Raw genomic sequence first — 21,798 nt, 5'->3', positions numbered from 1 at the left:
CAGCTGCCCTTGAACTTGGTACTGTTTTGATCATTCATGTGCAGCAGCCACGTTGTCTGTAACATTTTAAAAATGAGGCTTCATGGTGTTATTTACGAAGTAATTTCACATAAATATTTGGACTTTGGTTCTCTTCAAATGTGGAGCTGGTTGCTGTATGAAGAAAAGCATAATTATAATTCACAGACTTTTTGCCTCGAGCCTAGGGGACAGATGCATATGATTAAGTTTGAAACTGGCCTGTTATTGTAATGTAGATGTTTTCAGGGTTGAGAGAATTAAAAAAAAAAAAAAAGCCAGGCAAGCATGAGTTTAAAAAAAAAAAATAGACCGAGGGAATAGTTTTACAAGAGGCACTCAATCTTGGACTGCTTTATTTTTGCACAATTTTATTTTTCAGTGGAACCTCTCCATTAGCTTGCCTGAATGCAATGCTTCATACTAACACTCGTGTAGGTGATGGAACATTCTTCAAAATCCCTGGGAAGTCGGGACTCTATGCTCTCAAAGTAAGTTTAAATTTTGTGTATAGAAAGTACATAGTGCTATTAATCCATTTTATGAATGTCTCAATAGATAGAAAGGTAAACAGATTAGATCCTTTGGAGAGGAAATGACCTGATAGTCCTTCTAACTGCTTTCAGATGTCTTTTAAAAGGATTTATAATGAAAGTAAACATTGAATGTTTTATCCTAGAAAGCATATACATGTTCTTGAATTTAGCATATGGTATAAAAAACATGTAGCTTAGCTAAAATGCTGATTTTTCAGAGTTGTTCAGAGAAAGGCCTTTGTTTTATGAGCAGTGAGCTCAAGAGAATCACAGACTTTCTTGTTAAGTAATCAGATTAATGTTTTATTTTTACATAGTGGAAAATTGTTTGCAAGTCTAATATAAATCAGCTTTAAATGTACAGGTTGTGTCATTACTTTTGACAGGGAATTTAATTATAGTGGTGGAATTTTGTCTTTATGCTTTCTCTTTTCCTCTTTATTTGTCTTTTTTTTTTGGTGTGTTTCTGGTGATTTCTATAGATAGATTTTTTTTCTTTTATTGTACATGATCAAATTTAGAGTGGTTTCACAATCAGTGCAGGAATGTGAAGTGGAGGTGAGAAACAAGAGAGTGAGATTATATGTTTGGCAGTCTAAATGTAGTTAATTGAAATTTGGGGCTAGAGGGGTGAGGGAAAGGATGTTTTGTAATTTATGGCAGAAAAAATATGTATAAAGGTTTTAAAAACATAAAATCATACAGATTTGCTTGTTCCTGATAATTAAAAATTCTTTATGCAAAATTGAATTAATAGATTTCAGAAGCTCCATTTCCTAATTTACTAAAACAAATGCTGTTGTTTTGCTTTAAATGTGGAGATATTCTTGGCACAAATCCAGGTATTCACAGTCACTCCCATGCTTGTGAGCTCCAGGTTGCTTTAGCTATTTGAATTCAGGAAACAGGCACAAGCTAAAAAGAAACATTAAAGGATTTGTGTTTTGCTGCAGCATTCTGGACACTCAACTGGAAGACTAGGATTTTTAACAGCCAAACAAGTCTGTTTCTGTTAAAAAGATAAAAAAATAAAAAATAAAAAGTGGAAAAACTTGCATTTTATTTGACAGTTTTTAAATAAAAATGTTATGACTTCACAGAGTAGCTTTTTTGGTTTTGCTTTGAAAGTTGTTTCATGAAGGTCGCTTTTTATGTCTTTTTCTGAAATAACTCACAAGCATATTTAATTTTATTCTGTGTTTTGAAATGTAAGCATATGAATATACTGCAGCAATCTATTTTTGGAGATGCAGCAGGAATAATGTGTAATTTTTTCTTGTTAATTTTAGTTTTCTTTTTCATTTTAACCATAGAAAGAAGAATCAACATGCCCTACTGATGGAACATTGGATTTAGGATGTGAATCTGAGTTAGATGGCACTGAAATGGCTGAGACAAACAATAATAATGGAGAAGAAAATGGTGGTAGGTGTTTTAATTTCAGTGTTAGAGGATGTATTTGGGGAAAAGATAAAGTACTGTTTACATAAGATTTTCATGGTGTGATTTCTATAGAGTAATGTTTTGTGCGCAGTAGAATTATTTTTTAGTAGCTTCTCTCTTTTGCCTTTATAATTAAATCAGGAACACCAAGTGCCTTTATTTGATTTCGTTTTGTAAAAGACAATGAGTAGTGCTGTTAGGTGTATGCTGAGTAGATAATTTCATGGTTTATCATTGTTCTAGGCCTTACAGCTAATGAGTAATTTGCATTACCAGGCTTCAAACTTGCAGTGGCCAGATACTGATATACCCCACTCATTTAAGCATGGACCTGTGGGGTCTCTCAGTAGTGTTCTGGGCACAGGACAAAGATGAGGTTTTTACTTATTTCAGGCAGAGGTTCTCCTTGATGCCATGTTGGTTTGGCATAAAGACATATTGAATTGAATCCTGTGCATTTTCTTTTCTTTTCTTTTCTTTTCTTTTCTTTTCTTTTCTTTTCTTTTCTTTTCTTTTCTTTTCTTTTCTTTTCTTTTCTTTTCTTTTCTTTTCTTTTCTTTTCTTTTCTTTTCTTTTCTTTTCTTTTCTTTTCGTCAAATAACAACAAACTGAAACATTGCAAGCACTTAAAATGTCTTCAAACAGTTTTAGAAAATCAGTGTTTTTATTTTTGAAAGGTATAATTGCTCATAAACAAAAAACAGTTCCTCAGTCACCTAACGTAACTTGCAAGTAATAGAAATTAATATTCTTATTAGAGGTACACTCATGTAGTGTTTGTAAAGAAAATGTTTTATTAAAAAAAAATAAAATAAACTTTCGAGGATCTCTGAAATAAATCTTCCCTTAATCAGTTCTGCCCACCTGCTCAGAACCTGTCCCACTGCTTGCCTGCAGCTGACTGTTCTGGGTCACTTTGTGTATGGTGAGAGGGTGTCCTGTTTGTAACTAGGACATGAAAAGATTCATGCCTTTTTTTTCTACTACAGATTGCCTTTTTTGATCTTTGGTGGCTCACTTGGCTTCTATGCTAGAGCTGTACAGGACTGATACTGTTGTTTAAGTATTGCTCATTACAGCATTGAAAAATTACAAAATATTCTATGATAGGAGTGATGGGATTGCGTAAGACAGGTTGAAGTCCGTCGGTTTGTTCATCCCAGAGCAGAGCAGGCTGAGGGGAGGCCTCATGGCAGCCTGCAGCTCCCTCACAGGGGAGCGGAGGGGCAGGCGCTGAGCTCTGCTCTCTGGGGACAGAGACAGGACCCAAGGGAACAGCATGGAGCTGGGACAGGGCAGGGTCAGGCTGGGGGTTAGGGAAAGGGTCTGCACCCAGAGGGTGGTCGGGCACTGGGACAGGCTGCCCAGGGCAGTGGTCGCGGCACCAAGCCTGCTGGAGTTCAAGAAGCATTTGGACAATGCTCTCAGACATGTGGTCTGATTTTTGGGTGGTCCAGTGTGGAGTTGGGAGTTGGACTCAATGGTCCTTGTGGGTCCCTTCCAACTCAGGTTGTGTTGTGATTCTGTGTTCCTAGGTTGTTTTGAATCTGCTGGTGAAGTTATGAAGCTTGATTGAAAAACAAATGTCATAAATTATTAAACAGCTTTACATCTTCTTTGTGATATTTTATGTTTAAAAGTTAAATACTGCAACACTGTGTTTTTATGCTTATGTAGTCTGTACTGCATGTACATGTATAAAGTGAACATACATATTTGTAGTTCTTCAACAATTCCTGTCCGATATTCAGTTGATGGACACTTCCCTAAGTCACAGGAAGAATCCAGCAATGAAAAGCAGTGTAAATAGTCGCATTTCAAGTCATAGACAGGAAAGCAAGTTTATGTTGCTACTTAAAAACAAACAAAAATAGTGGCAAAACCCTGGCAATTATTTAGGATGGTAGGATGTAAATAGCAGTGCCACAATGCCAGAAGTAGAAAATTGTTGGGTTTGGACTGGGAGGAGGCTGAATACTATTTTCACAGTTTACAGTGATAAAAATCATTCTAGCACTTAGGGTGGCATAAAAGAGCAGCTGCTAAAATTAAACATTTTTAAATATTTGTGGTAGAGCAGTAATTTACACCTAGATTGTATTTAAAGCTGAGAACTTTCCCTCATATTTTGCTCTTTAACAAATTGTGATATTTTTAATTTTTTGAAAACATGACATTTTTTAATTTTTCTAGTGTTATGAAGTTTGTATATTTAACAAAAAAAAAAAAAAAAGAGTAACTGGGATGGCAATAGTGAGTCTATATTGTATTTAGAAAGACCAAGGCTGGGTGTAATCAATAAGGAATTGAAGACAGCATATCTTGTATCAGCCAGCTGATACGGGACTTAGTTTTGTTAAACATGTTTGATAATAGCTTTTCGTCAGACTGAAAGTTTAGTTGATAAAGGCATCTATTGATATATATTTAGAATTCTGTAAGTGTACGTTTGCAGTGTGTAATGCTTGGCTTAAAAACAGCACCGTGACCAAGAAATGCAGCCAATTCTAAGTGGATTGAAAATCGCAAGTTAGTAGATCTGCAGAGGAGTAGGAATCACCATCCAAAATAGGTATTTTTGCTGTTCTCTTGAGGACGTGATTTGATCCTTTTTCATTCAAGGTATTTTTCATTACTTTTTGAAAAGTGTAAAATCCTTCCTGATTAAATTTATTGATAATAAATAAAAATGTTGAGATGCCTTCTAATAGCCTTGTAAATGATTAGAGCAACATGAATTTTATTAGAATTTAAAGTAAATTAAAAAGGTTATGTTTGTGAAATGGAGATATTTTTCCAATAAAATCAGTAAATCTGAAATGCTTTTCAGATTTCACAGTAGAAAATTAATTCAACATAAATGCAATGCTTTTGCTAATTAGTCCAATGCAGTTTTTGGACTATAATTCTGGTAATACTGATTAAAGTGTATAGGTGCAATTTTTCCTTTGGGTATAGCACTAGTTAAATGATTAGTGGTGTACTGCATTCAATATAGCTGTAAGAAAGAATTAGGGAAAATAGGAAAGGATTTAGTAAAAAGATATTAGAACTCCTGAGTGAACAAATACCTCCATTTCTCTGGGAAATTTAAGAAAGCCAGTCTAGTTAGTTTATCAGAGATGAGATGACTTGATCATTTTGTAAATATTTTTAAAAAGTTATTTCTATAGAAAATATTTGGTCTAGCAGAACAAACCTAACCAGATGCCTATCAGTTTAGCTATGCATACTAAAACTGGGATTACAGAAAAGTATTCTGTGGCATAAAAAAAAAAAAAAAAAAAAAAGTTCCAGTATAAGAAATGCTTTGTGAAATGCTCTGGCTGATGTTTTAGAAAAGGTCAATAGATACAGCAATTCCTTTCAGCCTTAATATGTATGAGACATAAAACAATAGATATTGTTTTCATGTTGTATTCTTAACTGTCTGATTGCATTTTTAATTTGCTCTCGTTTCCAGTGTGATAGAGTCCAGAAGCCCTAGTTCCAACAGAATGATCAGATGCCAAGAGAAGTTGTTTAGCAAGGGTCTAAAAGTGCCTCTTTAAAGTTAGTTAGCTGGAAACTGAGGATGAGACCCTGTCATGAACTTCAGCAATTGCCACTGTCTTTTCGTGGGCTTTTAGATGACAGTCTTCAGCTTTCTGACTAAAAAGTACCAGCTGACATTCAAACAGCAGTCACAGTATAATGCAAGCTACTGAACAATTCTATTAGCATAATAAAATACAAACTTCTCACAGTTATAAATGCATGACGTGGCAAAAGCTCTTAGTCCACATCAGTACTGTTAAACTGATAACCAGAAAGGCCACACCTCAGGATTTTGCAGATGCTGTGGAGAAATCTCTTTCCCCACCTTCTCCCAAGGCACATGTGAAATGAACGCTTTATATTACAGTTGATTTTGTTTGGAATGGGATTTCTACAGAAGGTCTCTAATAGTCTCTCGTATCTTTTTGTAAATTCCATTTCACTCAAACACAGGGCAGCAAGTAAAGGCACAGTCAGTAAAAGAATTAAAATCCCAATTACTGTTGCCTGGGAAAATGATGACTATAATATCCTCTTGCCCATCAATAGGATGTTCTGTTCTCAAAAAAGCACTGGTCCCCAGGGTTTCCGAAGCCAGGGGTAATCCATCAGCCACGGAGAGCAGTTGATTAAAAGTTGTCTTCATGCAAGCCAGTGGAATGCACAATGATCTAACTGTGGAGGAGGTAGCAATCCCTGCGGTAGCATGCCTTCCCTCCCCAGGCCCAACCCAAACAGAGGGCCTGAAGTTTGCCCAGAGCTGAGCAATATAATTTCCTCTTGAGACGCCGTGGTTTGCAGCACTTCCGAAAACTGGAAGTTCTTCAATATAAAAATGAACTGGCAGAATTAATCTCTTAGGCAGTTTTCTTAGAGGTAGTAAATGGATGATAGAGGATCAGATTCTTGCTGAATCCTGAAATTTTGTCTTTGTAGCTGCTGTGATCTTGGATGCCTTATGCTTTTTGGACTAGGAAGCTGCTAGGATAAATCCTATTGGGAGGAATGAGCATTCACCATTGTTTGAAAGCTGAGTCCACGTTTATGTATTCAGTTTCTTTCTGAGAACAGAATTTCTGGCAGTTGAGGGAAACCTGTCATCCTTAGCATATTGTTTCTTGAGAACGATGCCGCTGCTTCTACTGAGCATGTCTGTTGTATGTGGCAATATCTGGATGCTAGGTAGGCTCTCTAAGCTGTAGAGTGGTAAAGGAATAGGAGCCCAAACATACTGAGGTTGGGAAGACACATCTGAAAGAGACTTTTCCGGTTTTTTGCTTTTTGTTTGTTTGTCTTTTTCACCACAAGTAGCTACAAAACAGAAGTACTATACCTGAGATTAAGTTTAACTTCTGTATGTTGCACTGCCTCTGTGGCAATAAGGCATAAGAATGAGAAGATAACATAGAGCTTGAGGGAGAGATCGTCTCATCCCTTTTTTTTTTGTGTGTGTGTGTTTTGTTTTTTCTGTACATTAGCAGTTATGAGGCCTTAGAAACTGGTGACTTAGTGATGACAGACTACATTTTCAGTGGAAAATGTTGACTTCCTTTGGAACGAGGATTCGCAGTTTTCAAAGATTTATTAAATGTCTGGGCACAAAATTCTCCTCAGATTATTATGTGATTCAGTGCAAGCTACCATCCTGACAGGGTATTTGATGTCTATTTCCAAAACATGATTGAATGTTACTCATCATTTCACAGTGCAAGTATTACTTTTTGAAAAGAATCTTACAGTCACAGTAGGGCCCTTGATATATGCATCTGGTTTTGCTTGCATTGGTGAACTTGTGCAATTAACCAACTCCCAAACTGGTTTTCATTTTCAAAAGCTGATGGCAACAGTCGCATTCTGAATTGTTCAGATTTTGCAAGTTGAGCTCTAGAGATCAAAGAGTGATGGAGGTGAATTACTTGATACGTCTGCGTTGGCAAAGCGTGACCATTTATGTCAATGCAAGTATAGATCTGTGTCACCCAAAGAAAATATTGAATTTTATGGATATTTCAGAGAGAGTTTTTGTGTGTATGTTTTCCTAAGGGGGTTCTCTGTGAAGTTTTGTATCTCCAGAGTGTGTACAGACATTTTATGCTTGAGGTAGACTATAGTCTTTAGCATATGGTAGCAATATTAATTTGAATTTTGTAATGTGGCCATTAGTAAACAATCCTTCTCATCTGCTGTGGTTTCTATAACAAAGAAGGAAGTGAACTGGTGTTGATTTTACTGGTTTGATTTTAAATCAGTATGGTCTGTCTGAAATCAGAATTAATTGTGCTATTTATTTGGGGAAAATAAGCCCCATAAAGCACTCCAGGAACTTTTCTGTCCACCCAGTTACATAAATCTGTTTATAATTATTCCTAATAACTTTCTGTGACATTGAGACAGAATAATTTTAAGTTGTATTATTACAAAAGACTGTTTCTTTGAAGAAATGTATCTTCTAATATGGTTTAAGTAGGTATCATATTTATTGGGGGTAGGGAGGTTGTAGTAATATAAAAATATAAAAATACTGAGATACTTTATGAAATTTGAAATTAAAAAGTAACACTGCTGATTTTTACAAATCATAGCTTGTCACAGTAATTACCAAAACTGGTCTTGGAAAAATGGAAGAGAGGAGGTTATTTTAACTGGAGGTTGTCAAAAACATTTTTAACATCCTCTTTTCGTTAAGTAATTCTAATTCTATCATTCATGTTAACACTCCCTGAACACTCACTAAGGAGGTCTTATCTTCAGAGACCCAGCTGCTCTTCCAGCTCGTAACCTAACAGTTTATGGCTTAATAGTTGCTTTATTTCTTCACTCAGTCCTGGCCCTTGAAGAAGCTGAATGGAGCTTAATTATTCTCCATTAAAGCGAAATGCCTCCTGTAGGCTTAAAACTGCTCTTGTTCCCTTTTTCTGCTGCAGCAATAATGGTGAATCCTCTTTATTTGCTACCCAAATATTTTTGCTTAGTCTGTTGCATTCTTTCAAGGTTCTTTTCTTCCTCCCCAACATCTAGTTTATTTTTAGCATTCTTTTCTGATAGAGTTTTTCAAGGTAACATGGATCTGATAATATTCATGCATCTTCAGTGCTTATGGACAAAGTAGTTCCAGCTTTCCAAAGTTGTACATATGTACAAAGTCCACTGACTCTTCTTGAAATTGTTTTTCTTTTACTGTGTTCTTTGGTTTTCATAGCTGCAGTCTTAAGTCTTTGTTTTTTTTCACTAGGACCATCAATTTTTACTTCAAACACTGACATATTTTTCTATCATGTTTTTCCCTTTTTTCACTTCTGACTCATGCAGAGAAAAGCAGTTGGACCTTATCCATTTGAATGAACAAATAAATACAATTTTCTGTGGTCGCAGCCTTTGTAGTATACTGAGATTTTGGCATAGATTGATTTAAATCACTAAGCAGCACAACTTGCTTTAAAGAATAAATTTATTCATAATCTCATATTTGTATTTAATTTCCTAAAGAAAATTTTAATTTATATTGTTTTGTAAACAATTAATATCTTGATTTTCTTTGGTATTATTTTTTTTTTACTAATCAAGAGAATATACTGTATAAACTACCAAGCAATTATATAAATTAACATAATGTATTTAGATTTTTAGTGTTTATATCTTCTATTTTTGGAAAATAGGCAGTGACATGTCTTATTAACTGGATGGTTAGGTTTTTACCCATGATTTGTATCAAGCTGCTTTTAAATGGAAATAGAAATTTAAATAATCATGGAAAACAATATTTAGAATAACTTCTTAATATTTTAAGCTACAGGATATGTGAAGGAAACTATTTTTAATGTACTAAATATATCTTAGGAAGGAAATATTTATTGTTAATAAATTAAGTTGAGTTTCTCTAATCACAATGCCATTAAAAAAATTTAAGCAGTGGATTTGAGCTTCATACATCTATTTCTTTAATTATAGTTGACAGGAAACAGAAATACTTTGTTCTCCAATTATTTTCAGAAATCTGAAGGACGTAGTTTTGGTTTGCACTAAACTGAACCATCATACATTGAGGTACCTGCAGAACTGATCACAGATATGGAAAGCTGGTTTATTATTTCAGCAGGTTTTAGTTCCAGTTGCTTCACCAAGTAGAACAAGCCCTGTTCCTTCATTGTCAAAGTTTTAAAGAAACAGAAGCAAAAGGAAACAATACATTGATACTGGTTTTTATGCGAAATTAAGGTAATGATAGAAATCAAGAGTATTGCCTCTAACAGACCTTGTCACGATTTCATTTTAATTCAAATTAAAGGGTTTATTCTTAGAATAAAAATGAATTAAAGCCTAAAATTAATTTAGAGCCATGTTTATATTTATTCCCATGCTGTATCACGAGTTTGACATTAACAGCTGTAGTGTTGAGCATCATCAGTTAGTGGTGCCAAACCTCTCTGTGATGAACTTTATCACCAAAATAAATAGGGAATACTGTTGGATAATGTCCTGAATCAAAGACATGAGAACCAGAATTTCCCACTTAGTCAAAAATGAACTAGGAGTTCTAGTCATCCTGGAGAACAGAAATACATTCTTCACTATAATTCATGTTGTATCCTCACTTAGAAGGGGGACTTATATATGTAATAGTTTTCCTTCTTCTGCCATTTTTAAATTTGTTCAATTCTGTTCTCCTTAACTTTGGGATTTGTATGTTTACATTATTTCTATTTTTAATTCAGTTCTTTGACTCTTAGTCTTTGCCAGAAAACAGTAAAACAGTAATATATATATATATATATAAATCTTGAAAATAAGAATCAAAACATAAGTTGGGTAATTTGAAATGTCAGGTTTTTATTTTGGTGTAGGTGTTCTGTATCTCAGGAGCTATTATAGTGATTTAGATTATATAAAATAGCTATTGTTTGTTTTCTGCTGACAATTTACTGCTCCTCTGAGTTGCCTTTTTTGATAGTAAGCATTGCTTATCATGTGGAAAACATTGATCTAACCAGGTGACACTGTAAGCTTAGGAGCTGTTTTGTATTGCATCTTTGTATATTCTTGATAAATGCTTTGAGTACATGGGAAAAAAGTGAAAAGTATCAGTTAGAAGTCTTGTGACAAAATTGGATTTGTCTTATCTGCTAATGAAATTTTTTAATCTAATGTGAAAATTATCTTGACATAATGCCAAAACCATAAAACAGAATATATTCTGCTTGTCAAATAAGTATTAATTATTTTTTTCTTTCAGTGTGGAAAGAAATGTTTAATATCCCATGCATCTTACACTGGCAATTACTTACTGAAAGATAAATTGTCTCAATTCTATCTCTTTTCTTACAAACCCAAAGAAAAAGCCATTACAATATTTATTTTATGAAGCACTGCTAGAGGCACGGGAGTTGGAATGCTACTTCACTTATCTGCTTGCCCCATTGAAGGATGGGAGGAGAAAACCACATGCGAACAGAAATATTGGGCTAAAATTCTTTTAGGCCCTTGTCTGTGCAACCTCTGCGTGTCCTCAAACTGCTGTCATAGGTTCGCCACGTATGGCAGATCTCGAGGAAAATATAAGCAGTTTGGGGACTTTCTAAAGCAAGCATGTCAGCATGCAAACCGGCTTGGGGCAGCGCACGGGAACCTAGACTTGAACCCAGTCAGAGGAGGAGGGAAGAAGAAAACTGCTCAATTTCTGGATCTGTGCTCAGTCTGTTTTAGCTGGGCTGCCTTAAGACACTGATAAGAGTAATAGTAACGCCAGGCATTAGAAGTGGAAAGGTTTTCACAGCCCTTTTGGCCAAGCTTGTTGATTACCAAGATTAACAGGATGCTCCAGGCATTTTCACAGCATTCATATCTGTTTAATAAAGCTGGATTAAAAAAAAAAAAAATCATGTTTTTAACCAGGAGACTTTTTCTGTGTCTAAGACAATATGTATTCAAGATGCTGTTTAAAACAAGTGCAGTAGTATTTATTCATTAAAACATGTGTTATTAAAAAGGCTGACAAATAGAAGTGTGTATTACCTGAGAGACCAGAGTTCCTCTTTGCAGGATATTCCAGTCTACCTGTTAAACAGGCAAGTGTGTGTTCTTACTTTTACCAAAAAGTACTTACAAAATAGATTAGTCTGGCTCCTATGACGCCATTACAATCTGGAATGCAGTTGCATACTCATAAATCCAGCATACAGGGTCATCAGTGTCTTCTGTATAAATACATGTTTAGACACATAGTAATCTGTTAGAAATGACTTGGTGAAGAAGATAATTTTTGCCTGGCTTCTGTGTGAAAACTGTTATTCAGCTCCCTCAGTTACGTTTCAGGACCTGACAGGCAAAATCTGCAGTCTCCAGAGCTGCACAGAAAGGGGCTGGTGAGGTACAAATATTTGTGAAGCAATTCATGTATTTAAAATATAACTGGATTCCCAGCTCATTTGGACCTCAAGATTAGTTGAATTTAGTGAAGAGAGCTTTTTTTGTTTTCCGGGCACTTGCTTCTCCCTCCCCCCCCCCGCTTTTCTTAGGGCTCTCCAAGATGCATAGAGGATAAACCCCATAACAGTATTCCTTTTTTTTTTTTTCTTTTATATAGTTTGCCCAAAGCAGACATCTGAAGAAATGTCTTCCAATCGTGATTCGAGCCTTACAAATGCACCAGTGCAAAGCAAGCTAGTATCTTCCTTCCAGCAGCACACGAAGAAAGCACTTAAGCAGGTAAGCACCTACTGCCTGGTCATCAGTTGGTTTTCCTCTAGCATGGGTGTCAGTCTGATATGAACATGATTTCAGCAGAATTTCAGGACATTTCTAATGGGATTTTTAGGGCTTTGTTTAGTGATGTATTGCTGGGTTTTTCTTCTTTTTTTCTTCCCCCTCCCCCCCCCCCCTTTTTTTTTTTAAACCAGTGGTGCAGTCCTGCCATTTACTGTGGTTTTGATGTGTTCCTTTTTTTTTTTTTTTTTTTTTTTAAGTGCTTTGCAATTAAGCAGAATTGTTTGTATTAATCACATCCCAGGTTTTTGTGTGTAAGCACTTAACACTGGTAATTTTATGTGAGACTTAAAATAAAGCAAACATTTTGAAAGAAGTTCTGCAGATAGGTAAGAAGCTGGGTATACTTGCTCTTTAGTTTTTCTTTATGGTCTGTTTAGTAATAGTTTGCGTACTGTATCTGACATTACAGTGTATAAGAGTGAGGTTGTTTTTGTTTCTTGAATAACCTGTGATTTGGATGATTTAGGTTGGAAGATATGTAGTAAAGTTTGGCAAAAGTAATCGTGTGTTCAAAGTCAGATGTTAACAGAAATCATAACTGTGAAATTTGTTTTCCAACAATGCCAAATTAGTTCAGCTTACAGCAGGGCAAATGAAAAACTAAAAAAATTATAATTCAAAATATATATATATATCAGTATTTCCTCTCAGTTGTGAATATGTAGGAATTGTTTTAGTCATGTAAATACAGCAAAAAAAAAAAGAAATACAACCTTTCTAAAATGTTAGTTTAACGAGATGATGTTGCTTTAATTTTTCTGGTAACTGGTCTCTTAGTTATGTTTAACTGAAGTATAGTATTTCATGGGGTAGTTTATTGCAGAGTTGTTGATTTAGGCTTAAATTGAGCAAAGCCTGTCCACATCTCCTTCTTGAAACACTTCAGTATTTGTGCTTAGTTTTTCATGCGGTTTAAGTGTACATCCACTAAAATTAATAGACCTTTATCGTTCATATAAGGTTATCTTTTACTGGCGGGTTTTGAGGACTGGGGAGGATTCTTAGATTGGGGTCTCACAACTGCTTGCTCAGGAAGGTTGGGCAGTGCACAAAGCAGCTCTCTAGCTGTTTGGGTAGTTCAGAGAAAGGCACGCAACTTTTTGGAAACTTCTGTATAGATCTTTTATAATATGTAAACTTTCTGAGGTGTGGAGGGAGCAGGGGAAGGGAAAGGAGGAAAAAAAGCAAAGCTATGAGTGTTTGAACATGTGTAAGCTGTTTAAACTCTGTCATTTGTCACTTAGCAGATATATGGCACTGAGAATAATTTTTAAAAGGGCAAACTAATCAAAATAGCTTAATTAATATAAAAAGTCATAACATTGATGGAAATCTTTGAAAACATTCCCTAAGGCAGTAGGGTTAGAGCAGAATTGGAAAGTTAAGTAATCAATAGAAAGAAATCAGTTTTAATTAAGTTAATGGTAATTAGATCTTGTACTTCAGAGTATGAGATTATTACACCTATCAGTAAAATGTTTTCTGTATGTACAGTATTAGACAAATGTACAATTGTATTGCAGAGTGCTAGAGGGTTTTTCCTTTGTTTTAATTTTTCTCGAAAGCTTCAGGTGTTGGCTACTGCCATATGCATGCTGCAGATTTGATTTAATTTGATATTGCAGCAGAGGAGGAAAAACTTCAACAGTGATTTCCTTTCACTTCGCAATCTTTCTATTGATTTTATGAATGCACATAACACATAAAATTTGTACAAAGAAGTGCCTGTACTACCTTTTGAATACACAAAAAACTGCATACAGTTGGATTCAGTGCTCCTCCAACTGCTGCTAACTTACGAGTTCTGTGCTAAAGTGACAGAAGATGAGCCATCAGCATACTCTCAGCAAGAAGTGTTTGTAATGTATAAACATATATATATACTTTATAAATGTCAGAAAGCAGTCTTCCCTAGCTATTGTATTTTTTCTATTACTTAACAGTCTTCACAGAAAGAAAACTGACAAGGTAGTCTTTCAACCACTTTCCAACTCAACTTATTTAAAAACAGTAAGTTTTGATTAGCTTAATTTTGTGTGTTTTTGTTTTGTTGTCCATTAAAATTAAAGTGAGAGGCAAGCTGATAATGTGAAGTATTGCTTGAAGATCAGAACTAGAATTAGCAGATTTTCTCTGTTTGTCTACTTATTAGCCACTCTAGTCATATGCCATTCTCTTTCAAGTGTTATGTTGGATTTACGTATGATATGATTTTTAATGAATTCTAGAGGTATTACTGGGTTTAGGTTGCAAAGAGCAATCTCACGTTTCCTTGTAACATTTTAGGATGCTCTCAAGAATCAAATTAGTCACAACACTGCATTTCTTAACCTTATTCTAGTAGCTTGGATGACAGGGCATTTTCTGAGCCCGGGCTATTGGTCTTGACTTCTCTCAGGTAGCAGGGATCCAGGGTACTTTGCAAGGGCCAGGGAGGTTTGCAGTTCCAGTGGATTCTCAAAAGGTCTGCTTCACAGTTCAGACCCTATTTCCTCACTTTGAAAGCTTGGGCTGCTGTTCTAGTCTGGCAACTTTCTAGCTTCACGACCTTCCATCATGTCATTTTGCTGGGAGAAAGACTGAATGTTTCACCACTGAGTGTATTTCATGTTACTTTTTTGGTTTTTGAGGAAGTTTCAGTTTTGTTCCTGAATAGTATGAGTGTAAAGTCCAACAAAATAGTTCCCACTCATGAGGGCTTAGACAAAAGAGTCTGTGGTGTAGAGCTGCCTTTTATGCTTGTCTTTCTGGTGGCAGATTTTAAAGATTTCTGTTTCCCTTTTGCTGTTGGAAGTGCTTGGGTATGCGTGCCCAGCTGCTGCTTATCTAGTACCATTGAAAGAGGGGTTTATGGCACGCTGTCACGCACTGATTTCCCATCAGTACTGATCAGTTCCACACTGACTTACCTCATTTTCACACTTGAGAATTTTGGCATGCAGACCCATGTCAGGACCTCTTACCAGGAAAGTACTGAACTACATCTGCATCTGCTAACAGTGGTACATGATCACACTACTGTGTGAATTATTCTTGCTCTGGACAAGGCTAACTCAAGTATGGACATCAAATCATGGCGTAGTGTCTACCATGCTCCTCTCTGGTCCAGTTTCTGTTCCATTGACTTGAGGTGATACTTTTTTGGAAGTCTTCGCTATGTACAGATTTGTCTGTATCTATCAAGATGTTCTTGGAACATTTCTCAGAAGAAACGATCATACCTGCAAACTGGCCTCAAGTAGGTAACACTGAGCATGTGTGAATATCCAGGACATTGAGGTGGTGTTAGTGTCTGTTGGACTCTGATAGCCAAGTATAAGAGCACCTTGTCCATCAGTGTACCAGTTGGTTCCTGGGGCAGTATCCAAGAGAGGATAAAGAACTTGAAGATGCGATATAACGATGTCTGGGATGATATTAGACCTCCCAGACATGGAAGAAAATCCTGCCTCACTTTTGGCACTTTGGAATCAGCACCAAGAAGGGTACCCATAAATTTTCTGTTGGGAGAAGAGAAGGATACTTCATTCAGACTCAGAATCTGAATACAGACCAGGACATGTCTGAGACTGTGCTGGGCATCCAGATCTCTTTGTAGAGACAGAACTCCAGAGACAGCAGCCAAGTGGGTTTGGGAGGAGAGAAGCTCAGGAAATAAGGGAATCTACACAAGGTATGTTACTGCTGCTGCTTTGTTTTGTTTTTCTTAACTTTGGGCTTTGTCTGCATGCTTGGTGGCTGGGTTCGTAATATGTGCCACTATTTTATTCATAAAGTGGGTAGATGCAGTTTTTCATGGAGAAGGAAGCACCCATCCATATAATTTGTTCTTACAGCAAAAGTGGCAACTGTATGCCCTTTTTCTTTTTTTTCCTTTTTTTTTTTTTAACATTGGATGCTGTCAGGCCCCAAGCAGTAAGAGAGCTATGGGGGAAGTTGCAGTTTGGCTCATGTATTGCTCCTGAATTACAGTACATGAGACCTGTAAAGCTCCAAATAACGTTTCAGGCTGAATTTTCAAGCACATCCATAATTATTACCATTAAAAACAAATCTACAGTCTTTCTGAAGCAACAGAAAACTAAATTTCAGAGCAGAATGGCAAACAGTGTAATTTAGCCCTGATTTGCCCAAATTCACAGGACTAGTTTATCAGGTTTTTGTTCATTTGTTTGTTTGTTTGTTTTTTTAAGGACACAGGCATCCAAGTGCCTAGGTTGGCACTGGTGGTAGAATCCTGAACTCCCTTGGTGCTGGTGTGGATTTGCTTTCCTTTCTTCACCTCAGGCACACCGCTTATCTTGCTTTGGGAGAAGAACAAGAGCAAACTCACCAGTCTTGCTCCCTCCACACTCATTCTGTTAGGACTTCTCTCCTTGAATACAGCCTTGAATACAAGTTATCCTGAAGCATTTTGCTGTCCTTGGAAAGTAATCCAGTATGAGTCTGTCTGTGGTGTCTGTCCTTTGACTCACTGAAGAACTATTCACTCATATGTTGTGATGCAAGCCTGATATATTTGCCTGCCCTCCTTTCCTTTCTCCTCCCCTGAAGAAATAAAGATGACAGAGGAGATCGTTATGATTTTGTCCTGATCACAAAGAGTTTGAGCAACGGGTGTCTTCCTGAAAGTCTTTGAAATTCCAGTGTGAACTGAGAGAGATTTCTTGTACTGAATTCCTTGGTAATAGAGAGTTTGTTGCACTGTCTCAGTGTCTGTGTTAACCATTTTCCTATGTTTCATTTCAGATACTACAGATTTACCAAGGACACAATTGGAGAATTCTGGCTCCCTAGCTGAAGCATTTGATCAGATGTCTGGCAACATAAGTGACGATTCTTGACAAATTTTCCTGTCAACAAATGGAAAACAAGAAAAACATGTTGCTTTTTGACTACTAGAGAGACATGGGAAGGGACAGTGGAATTTACAAAATGCGTTCAGGAAAATGGAATTTTGAAGATGATAAACTAAACTGATTTTCTGATTGCCAAGACAAGTCTAGGGAAGAGGACAGAGAAACTATGGCAGGGAGACTGCATAATGGGGAAAAGAAGCTGGAAGAGCAAGAGTTCCAGCAGGAGCTCTTCAGGGAGTACATGCATTGCCCGAAGGCAGGCTGCACGGTATGTCCCTCTAAAGGTCCCTATGCATGGGCAGCATGTACCAGCTGCTCAACACAGTGCTTTGGTAAGACACAACACAGTGTTTATGGGACTTTCTTCTGGGTCATCTCCATGGTCCTCAGCCCTTACTTGTGATGGAAAGGAAGGGGCAGGAATCCACATGATCCCTGTATTCTTTTTGTACCGCTTTTTAGTAATTAACTCCCAGTTGCTGGGGCATTTTGCTTGTTTTCCCTGTGGGGTTGTTCGCATAGCATGCTTTTTGCAGCTGTCCTGCATGTTTTCTGTTTTAATAAATGTGGTTTTCAGAATTCATTACTCTGAGAAATATTTAAGAATTTTAAAGCAACTTTATATCACTACCATGTTGAAGCATTGTCGCCCACTCTACTTCACTGTAGGACAGAGCCCCTCACCTAAAATATGCCCGTGAACATTAATTTTGGTTACATTTACCACCCCTACATAGTGGAATCTTCTTCCCAAATACATGTTGAAAATTCATGCGTAGTTCTGGTATGTAGCTGCTGTTTCTTGTCCCAAGTCTCAGTCATCCAAGCTGATGGCAGTGGTCAAGTTATAAGCAGTTCACTTTTCTGATAACGTTTATTTTAAGTAACTTAGGGTACTATTTAAGATGGATTGGTCATAACTACTGTCCTAATGACAACTGCCATCACTGTAGATGAGACTCGCATTTTGTTGGGTACTGGGCACAGTAGTCAAGCTTTTCTAATGATGTTGCATGATTTTTCCATACACTGGTAATGAGTCTCTAAGTGAATATCTTCTGCTGGGCCGTATGTAAAGCACAGCTTTTGATTTAAATGTTCTATAACATAACATAGACCCAGGAGGAAATGAATCTGGCCTCAATTTTTGAAGTGCAATGGTTGGCCTTTTCAGGGAAAGACAGGAGTTGCAATGACACACAAATCTTCAGGCCTCTGAAAATGCTGACAAGCAGTGATGTACCAGTGCTTTTATAGGAACTTTTGGGTAGGTCCCCATCAGACTGTGTACTCAGGGTATAGGGCATGTAGAATGCAGGCTGGAGTAGGAATGTCTGGCATAAAGACATTACAGTTTAGCTGCTTACATTGGTTCAATGTAAATTGGTGCCTGTCTCATTGAGAGGTAGTGCGAGAGGATGTTTTTGTCAGGAGAATGGTAGGATGGCCTTGTAGTCCCCTCACTATATTTTACACCTTTTGCAAGAGTATATTTGTAAATTTGACCTGAAAGAAAACATTGATAATTGTTTCAAAATTTTCTATGGATGTTGCGGTTTTTATTTTGTTTTTTAACTGCTTTATGCAAACTGTTTTCTTCGCTATATGTGTTTGTTGTGCAAAGAAACAGGCTTTCCCATAAAGCACCTTTCAGCTGATAGTTGTTACTAGTTTAATACATGATTTTGTTTATTTTTTAAGCATGCTTTTCTCTTCGGAAAAAAAGTGTCATTGAGTCAATGCATGTGCCATCATCATTCCCATTCACATGCAAGTCAGAACAGGCATTGAACACATTGTGCACTTTTGTCCTTCTCGTTTGGTACTGTGGTTGGGAAAGCAAAACAAAAAAAAATGTACACTTTGCAGTTGATTGTGATATGCAGCAGTGGTAGCTGTGAATGTGTTTGTTATTGTACCCCTATAGAAGATGGTAATGGCTTGCAGGTGTAGGGACATGCACAGAAATGCACGTATTCTCTCTGCACTACGTACAGATGGCCAAGCACTTTACTTCACTGTTGGTTAATACACAGAAAAAATATTCAGTTGTTAATGTGTACTATAACTGTGTGTAAAGACTGACCACTATTGGGACCTAAAGAACAAATATGTGGCAAGAAATTACTTCTATTCCAAAAAAGAAGTGTCACGGGGTAGGAGGATTGTATTGGACAAGCATAGACACTTATTCTAAAAGTGATTAAAAGAATTTGAAAATAAAACCTAGGTCTCCAAACTTCCAGTTATTCTGCCACTGCTTTTCATCTCCAACTGTTCAGTTGTGTACACTTAGCACCAGTGCTGTTATGTTTGGTGTATGAGTCTGGCTGGGTTTGGTATATGAGTCTTGCTGGAAGTGTACTAATCTATTCTGTGCTTTAGGAATGACACTTTGTATTTTGCAGTAGCTTCCATGAGAAATCTTTATTATTGTTTTAATCATACATTTGCATGCTTATAACTGCTTTTAATATATGTTTACTATAAGAAGTGGTGGCATCGCAAGAATAATAATGTTATAGAATCAATGTGTTTACTCTTCATGATTTGTGGTGCTTGCTGTTTTATTTTAACTGCTCTGTGTACCCATGGAACAGGTTGCCACTGAGATTTTAATTTAAGAGAGATGTGGGAATTAAAGTCTGTCTTAATTTTACTAACAAAATGAGGGTGAAAGAGAGGACAAAGAGTGAATTTTATTGTGGTGTTAAGTGAATCAGTGATAAACTATAAATTCGTTTCATCCTTGCCAATTCAGGATCCATGACCATAATGTAGAGTTGTTATTTATTTTGTGCAATAGACTTTTCTCAGTGTATCATAGCTTGTATTTTTTACATGGCAGAATGCAAGACTTCTATAGCTTTATGTTTCTGATCCATAATGTGTGAAATTTCAAAGGTTATGTTTCACGATACAAGTTTCAGAATGTAGACCTGACATTTATGGAACAAATAGAAATCTGGGACTATGTTGCTTAATGCAGCCAAGTGTTACATATCTTTGTTGTTAATAACTTAATTTTTAACATTCTCAGCATGTCATGCATTTAAGCTCAAATGAAAGTAGTTTTCTGCATTAATGGTTTATCTGTATGCTGCGTTTTTTCATTATGATTTGAGAAGATGTGGGAAAGAAAAGTTTAAAAAAAATCCTAAGCAGCAGTAAAATGAAAACATAATGCCTGACATTTTGCTTCTGGGGCTCTTTTGGGGGTGTATTTTTCCCCCCTCTTCAGTTGCCTTTCAGTCTATATTGTTTCCTTTCATTCCTAGTTCAGGAAAGACTTTTTTTTTTATTTATTTTTTATTGAAGAGAGTCTACCATTTTGTCACATGGGTGGAAAAGTCTTTCCTATGTCAAAATCAACTATATATGAAAAGATTGTTCTTAAGAACAGGTAATGGCATTCATGAGCCCTCCAATGCACTGCTACACTCCAGCGGGGGCATAAACTTCCCCAAAATGAGGAGATCTGCTCTTGTAACCTGTTTATGAAAACCATCTTGGAATTAGAATATCACTGTTAATTGCATGATGTTTTTCTTTTGGCATATATCTTTCAAGTTTGTGTTTTCTTAAAACTTTTTTTTTTTTTTTCATGTTATGTTGAGTTCTTTGAATGAAAGTGGATTAATAGGTTTTTGGCAATAAAATAATTTTATTAAACAAATTAATTATGCCAACCCCTGTATAATGACCGTGGCAGTGTTATTCAACAGATGGTCACAGGTTCTGTTTTATGAATGGGAATATTGGGAATTCTCCATACTCATTATGTACAAGAGATTCACAGATGTCCTTTGCAAATCTGCTTGTGAAAAGCTGGATGTAAGTACTATATTTTGGTGGAGATTTTAATGTTTAACTTGTATACCACATGACATTTCATTTTCCTTTTCTCCTGTTTTATTTATGTGCCATACAGATAGGACGACAGGAATGTTCTACAGACTACTTTAACAGTGATCTGTTCTAGGAATTTACATCTCACAGCTTTTTTTTTTTTTTTAACTGAAGCATTTAGCACGAAGTGGTTGAATAAATTTGAAAAGTAAACAGAGTTTCATCTCATTAAAGACAAATATTTATTATGTAAGCTATCATACATGCTCTATATGTTTCTATCTTACTTTCAATAGTAAAAGTGACACCTTATCATTTGGTAGTTATTGGCTCTTTCTTGCAGATCCATGGGCAGTTCAGCTAAGAGGTCATTTATCTCTAAATATAGATGAGCTGCAAAATGTTCTGTCAGTAAAAGACGCTGGTGTAGTTTGTGTTAGTTACTGTTTCTGTTTCTACAATGAGATCTGGAACCATTTTTCTTTGGAATAAGTCATAAAATTTCTCATTTTCCTCAGTGGTAGTTACAAATTTTACTCATCTACTTTGTGTTTATTCCCTTCACCAGAAGAGCTAAAGCTAGAGATTTATCTGATTGTGGAGACAAGGAAAGCACTAAATTAGTTTGGTACACTGAAGGCTCAATATAGCAAAGCATTTGGTGTGTGTTTCACTCTGAGTAATCCCATTGACTTCCAAGCTAAGTAGAATTAATCTTGGGATACAAGATTCTTGTCTTATCCTACAGTAGTCTTGTATCCTAAAATTAATATCCCTCAGGCGAAGTGTAGAGC

General features: G+C 36.2%; 1 protein-coding gene across 5 annotated transcripts in view; it reads left to right on the top strand.

Moving 5' to 3' along the window:
- Positions 1 to 21,798, top strand: part of ASXL3 (ASXL transcriptional regulator 3) — a 129,947-nt gene that overhangs the window by 55,096 nt on the left and 53,053 nt on the right. Inside the window, exons 4-6 of one of the 5 annotated variants that reach the window (XM_068671778.1) lie at positions 401 to 509; positions 1,868 to 1,979; positions 12,115 to 12,236. In XM_068671778.1, the coding sequence (XP_068527879.1) occupies positions 401 to 509; positions 1,868 to 1,979; positions 12,115 to 12,236 (343 nt within the window). Of the gene's footprint in view, positions 1 to 364; positions 510 to 1,867; positions 1,980 to 12,114; positions 12,237 to 15,326; positions 15,970 to 17,045; positions 17,424 to 20,880; positions 20,990 to 21,798 lie in introns of those variants that run through there. The other 4 variants (XM_068671775.1, XM_068671774.1, XM_068671776.1 and 1 more) reach the window with 4 other exon arrangements.

Source organism: Anas acuta, chromosome 2, assembly GCF_963932015.1.
Source record: "Anas acuta chromosome 2, bAnaAcu1.1, whole genome shotgun sequence".
Classification (NCBI taxonomy): domain Eukaryota; kingdom Metazoa; phylum Chordata; class Aves; order Anseriformes; family Anatidae; genus Anas; species Anas acuta.
The sequence above is the reverse complement of the archived record's forward strand: the minus strand, read 5'-3'. Positions and strand labels throughout refer to the sequence as shown.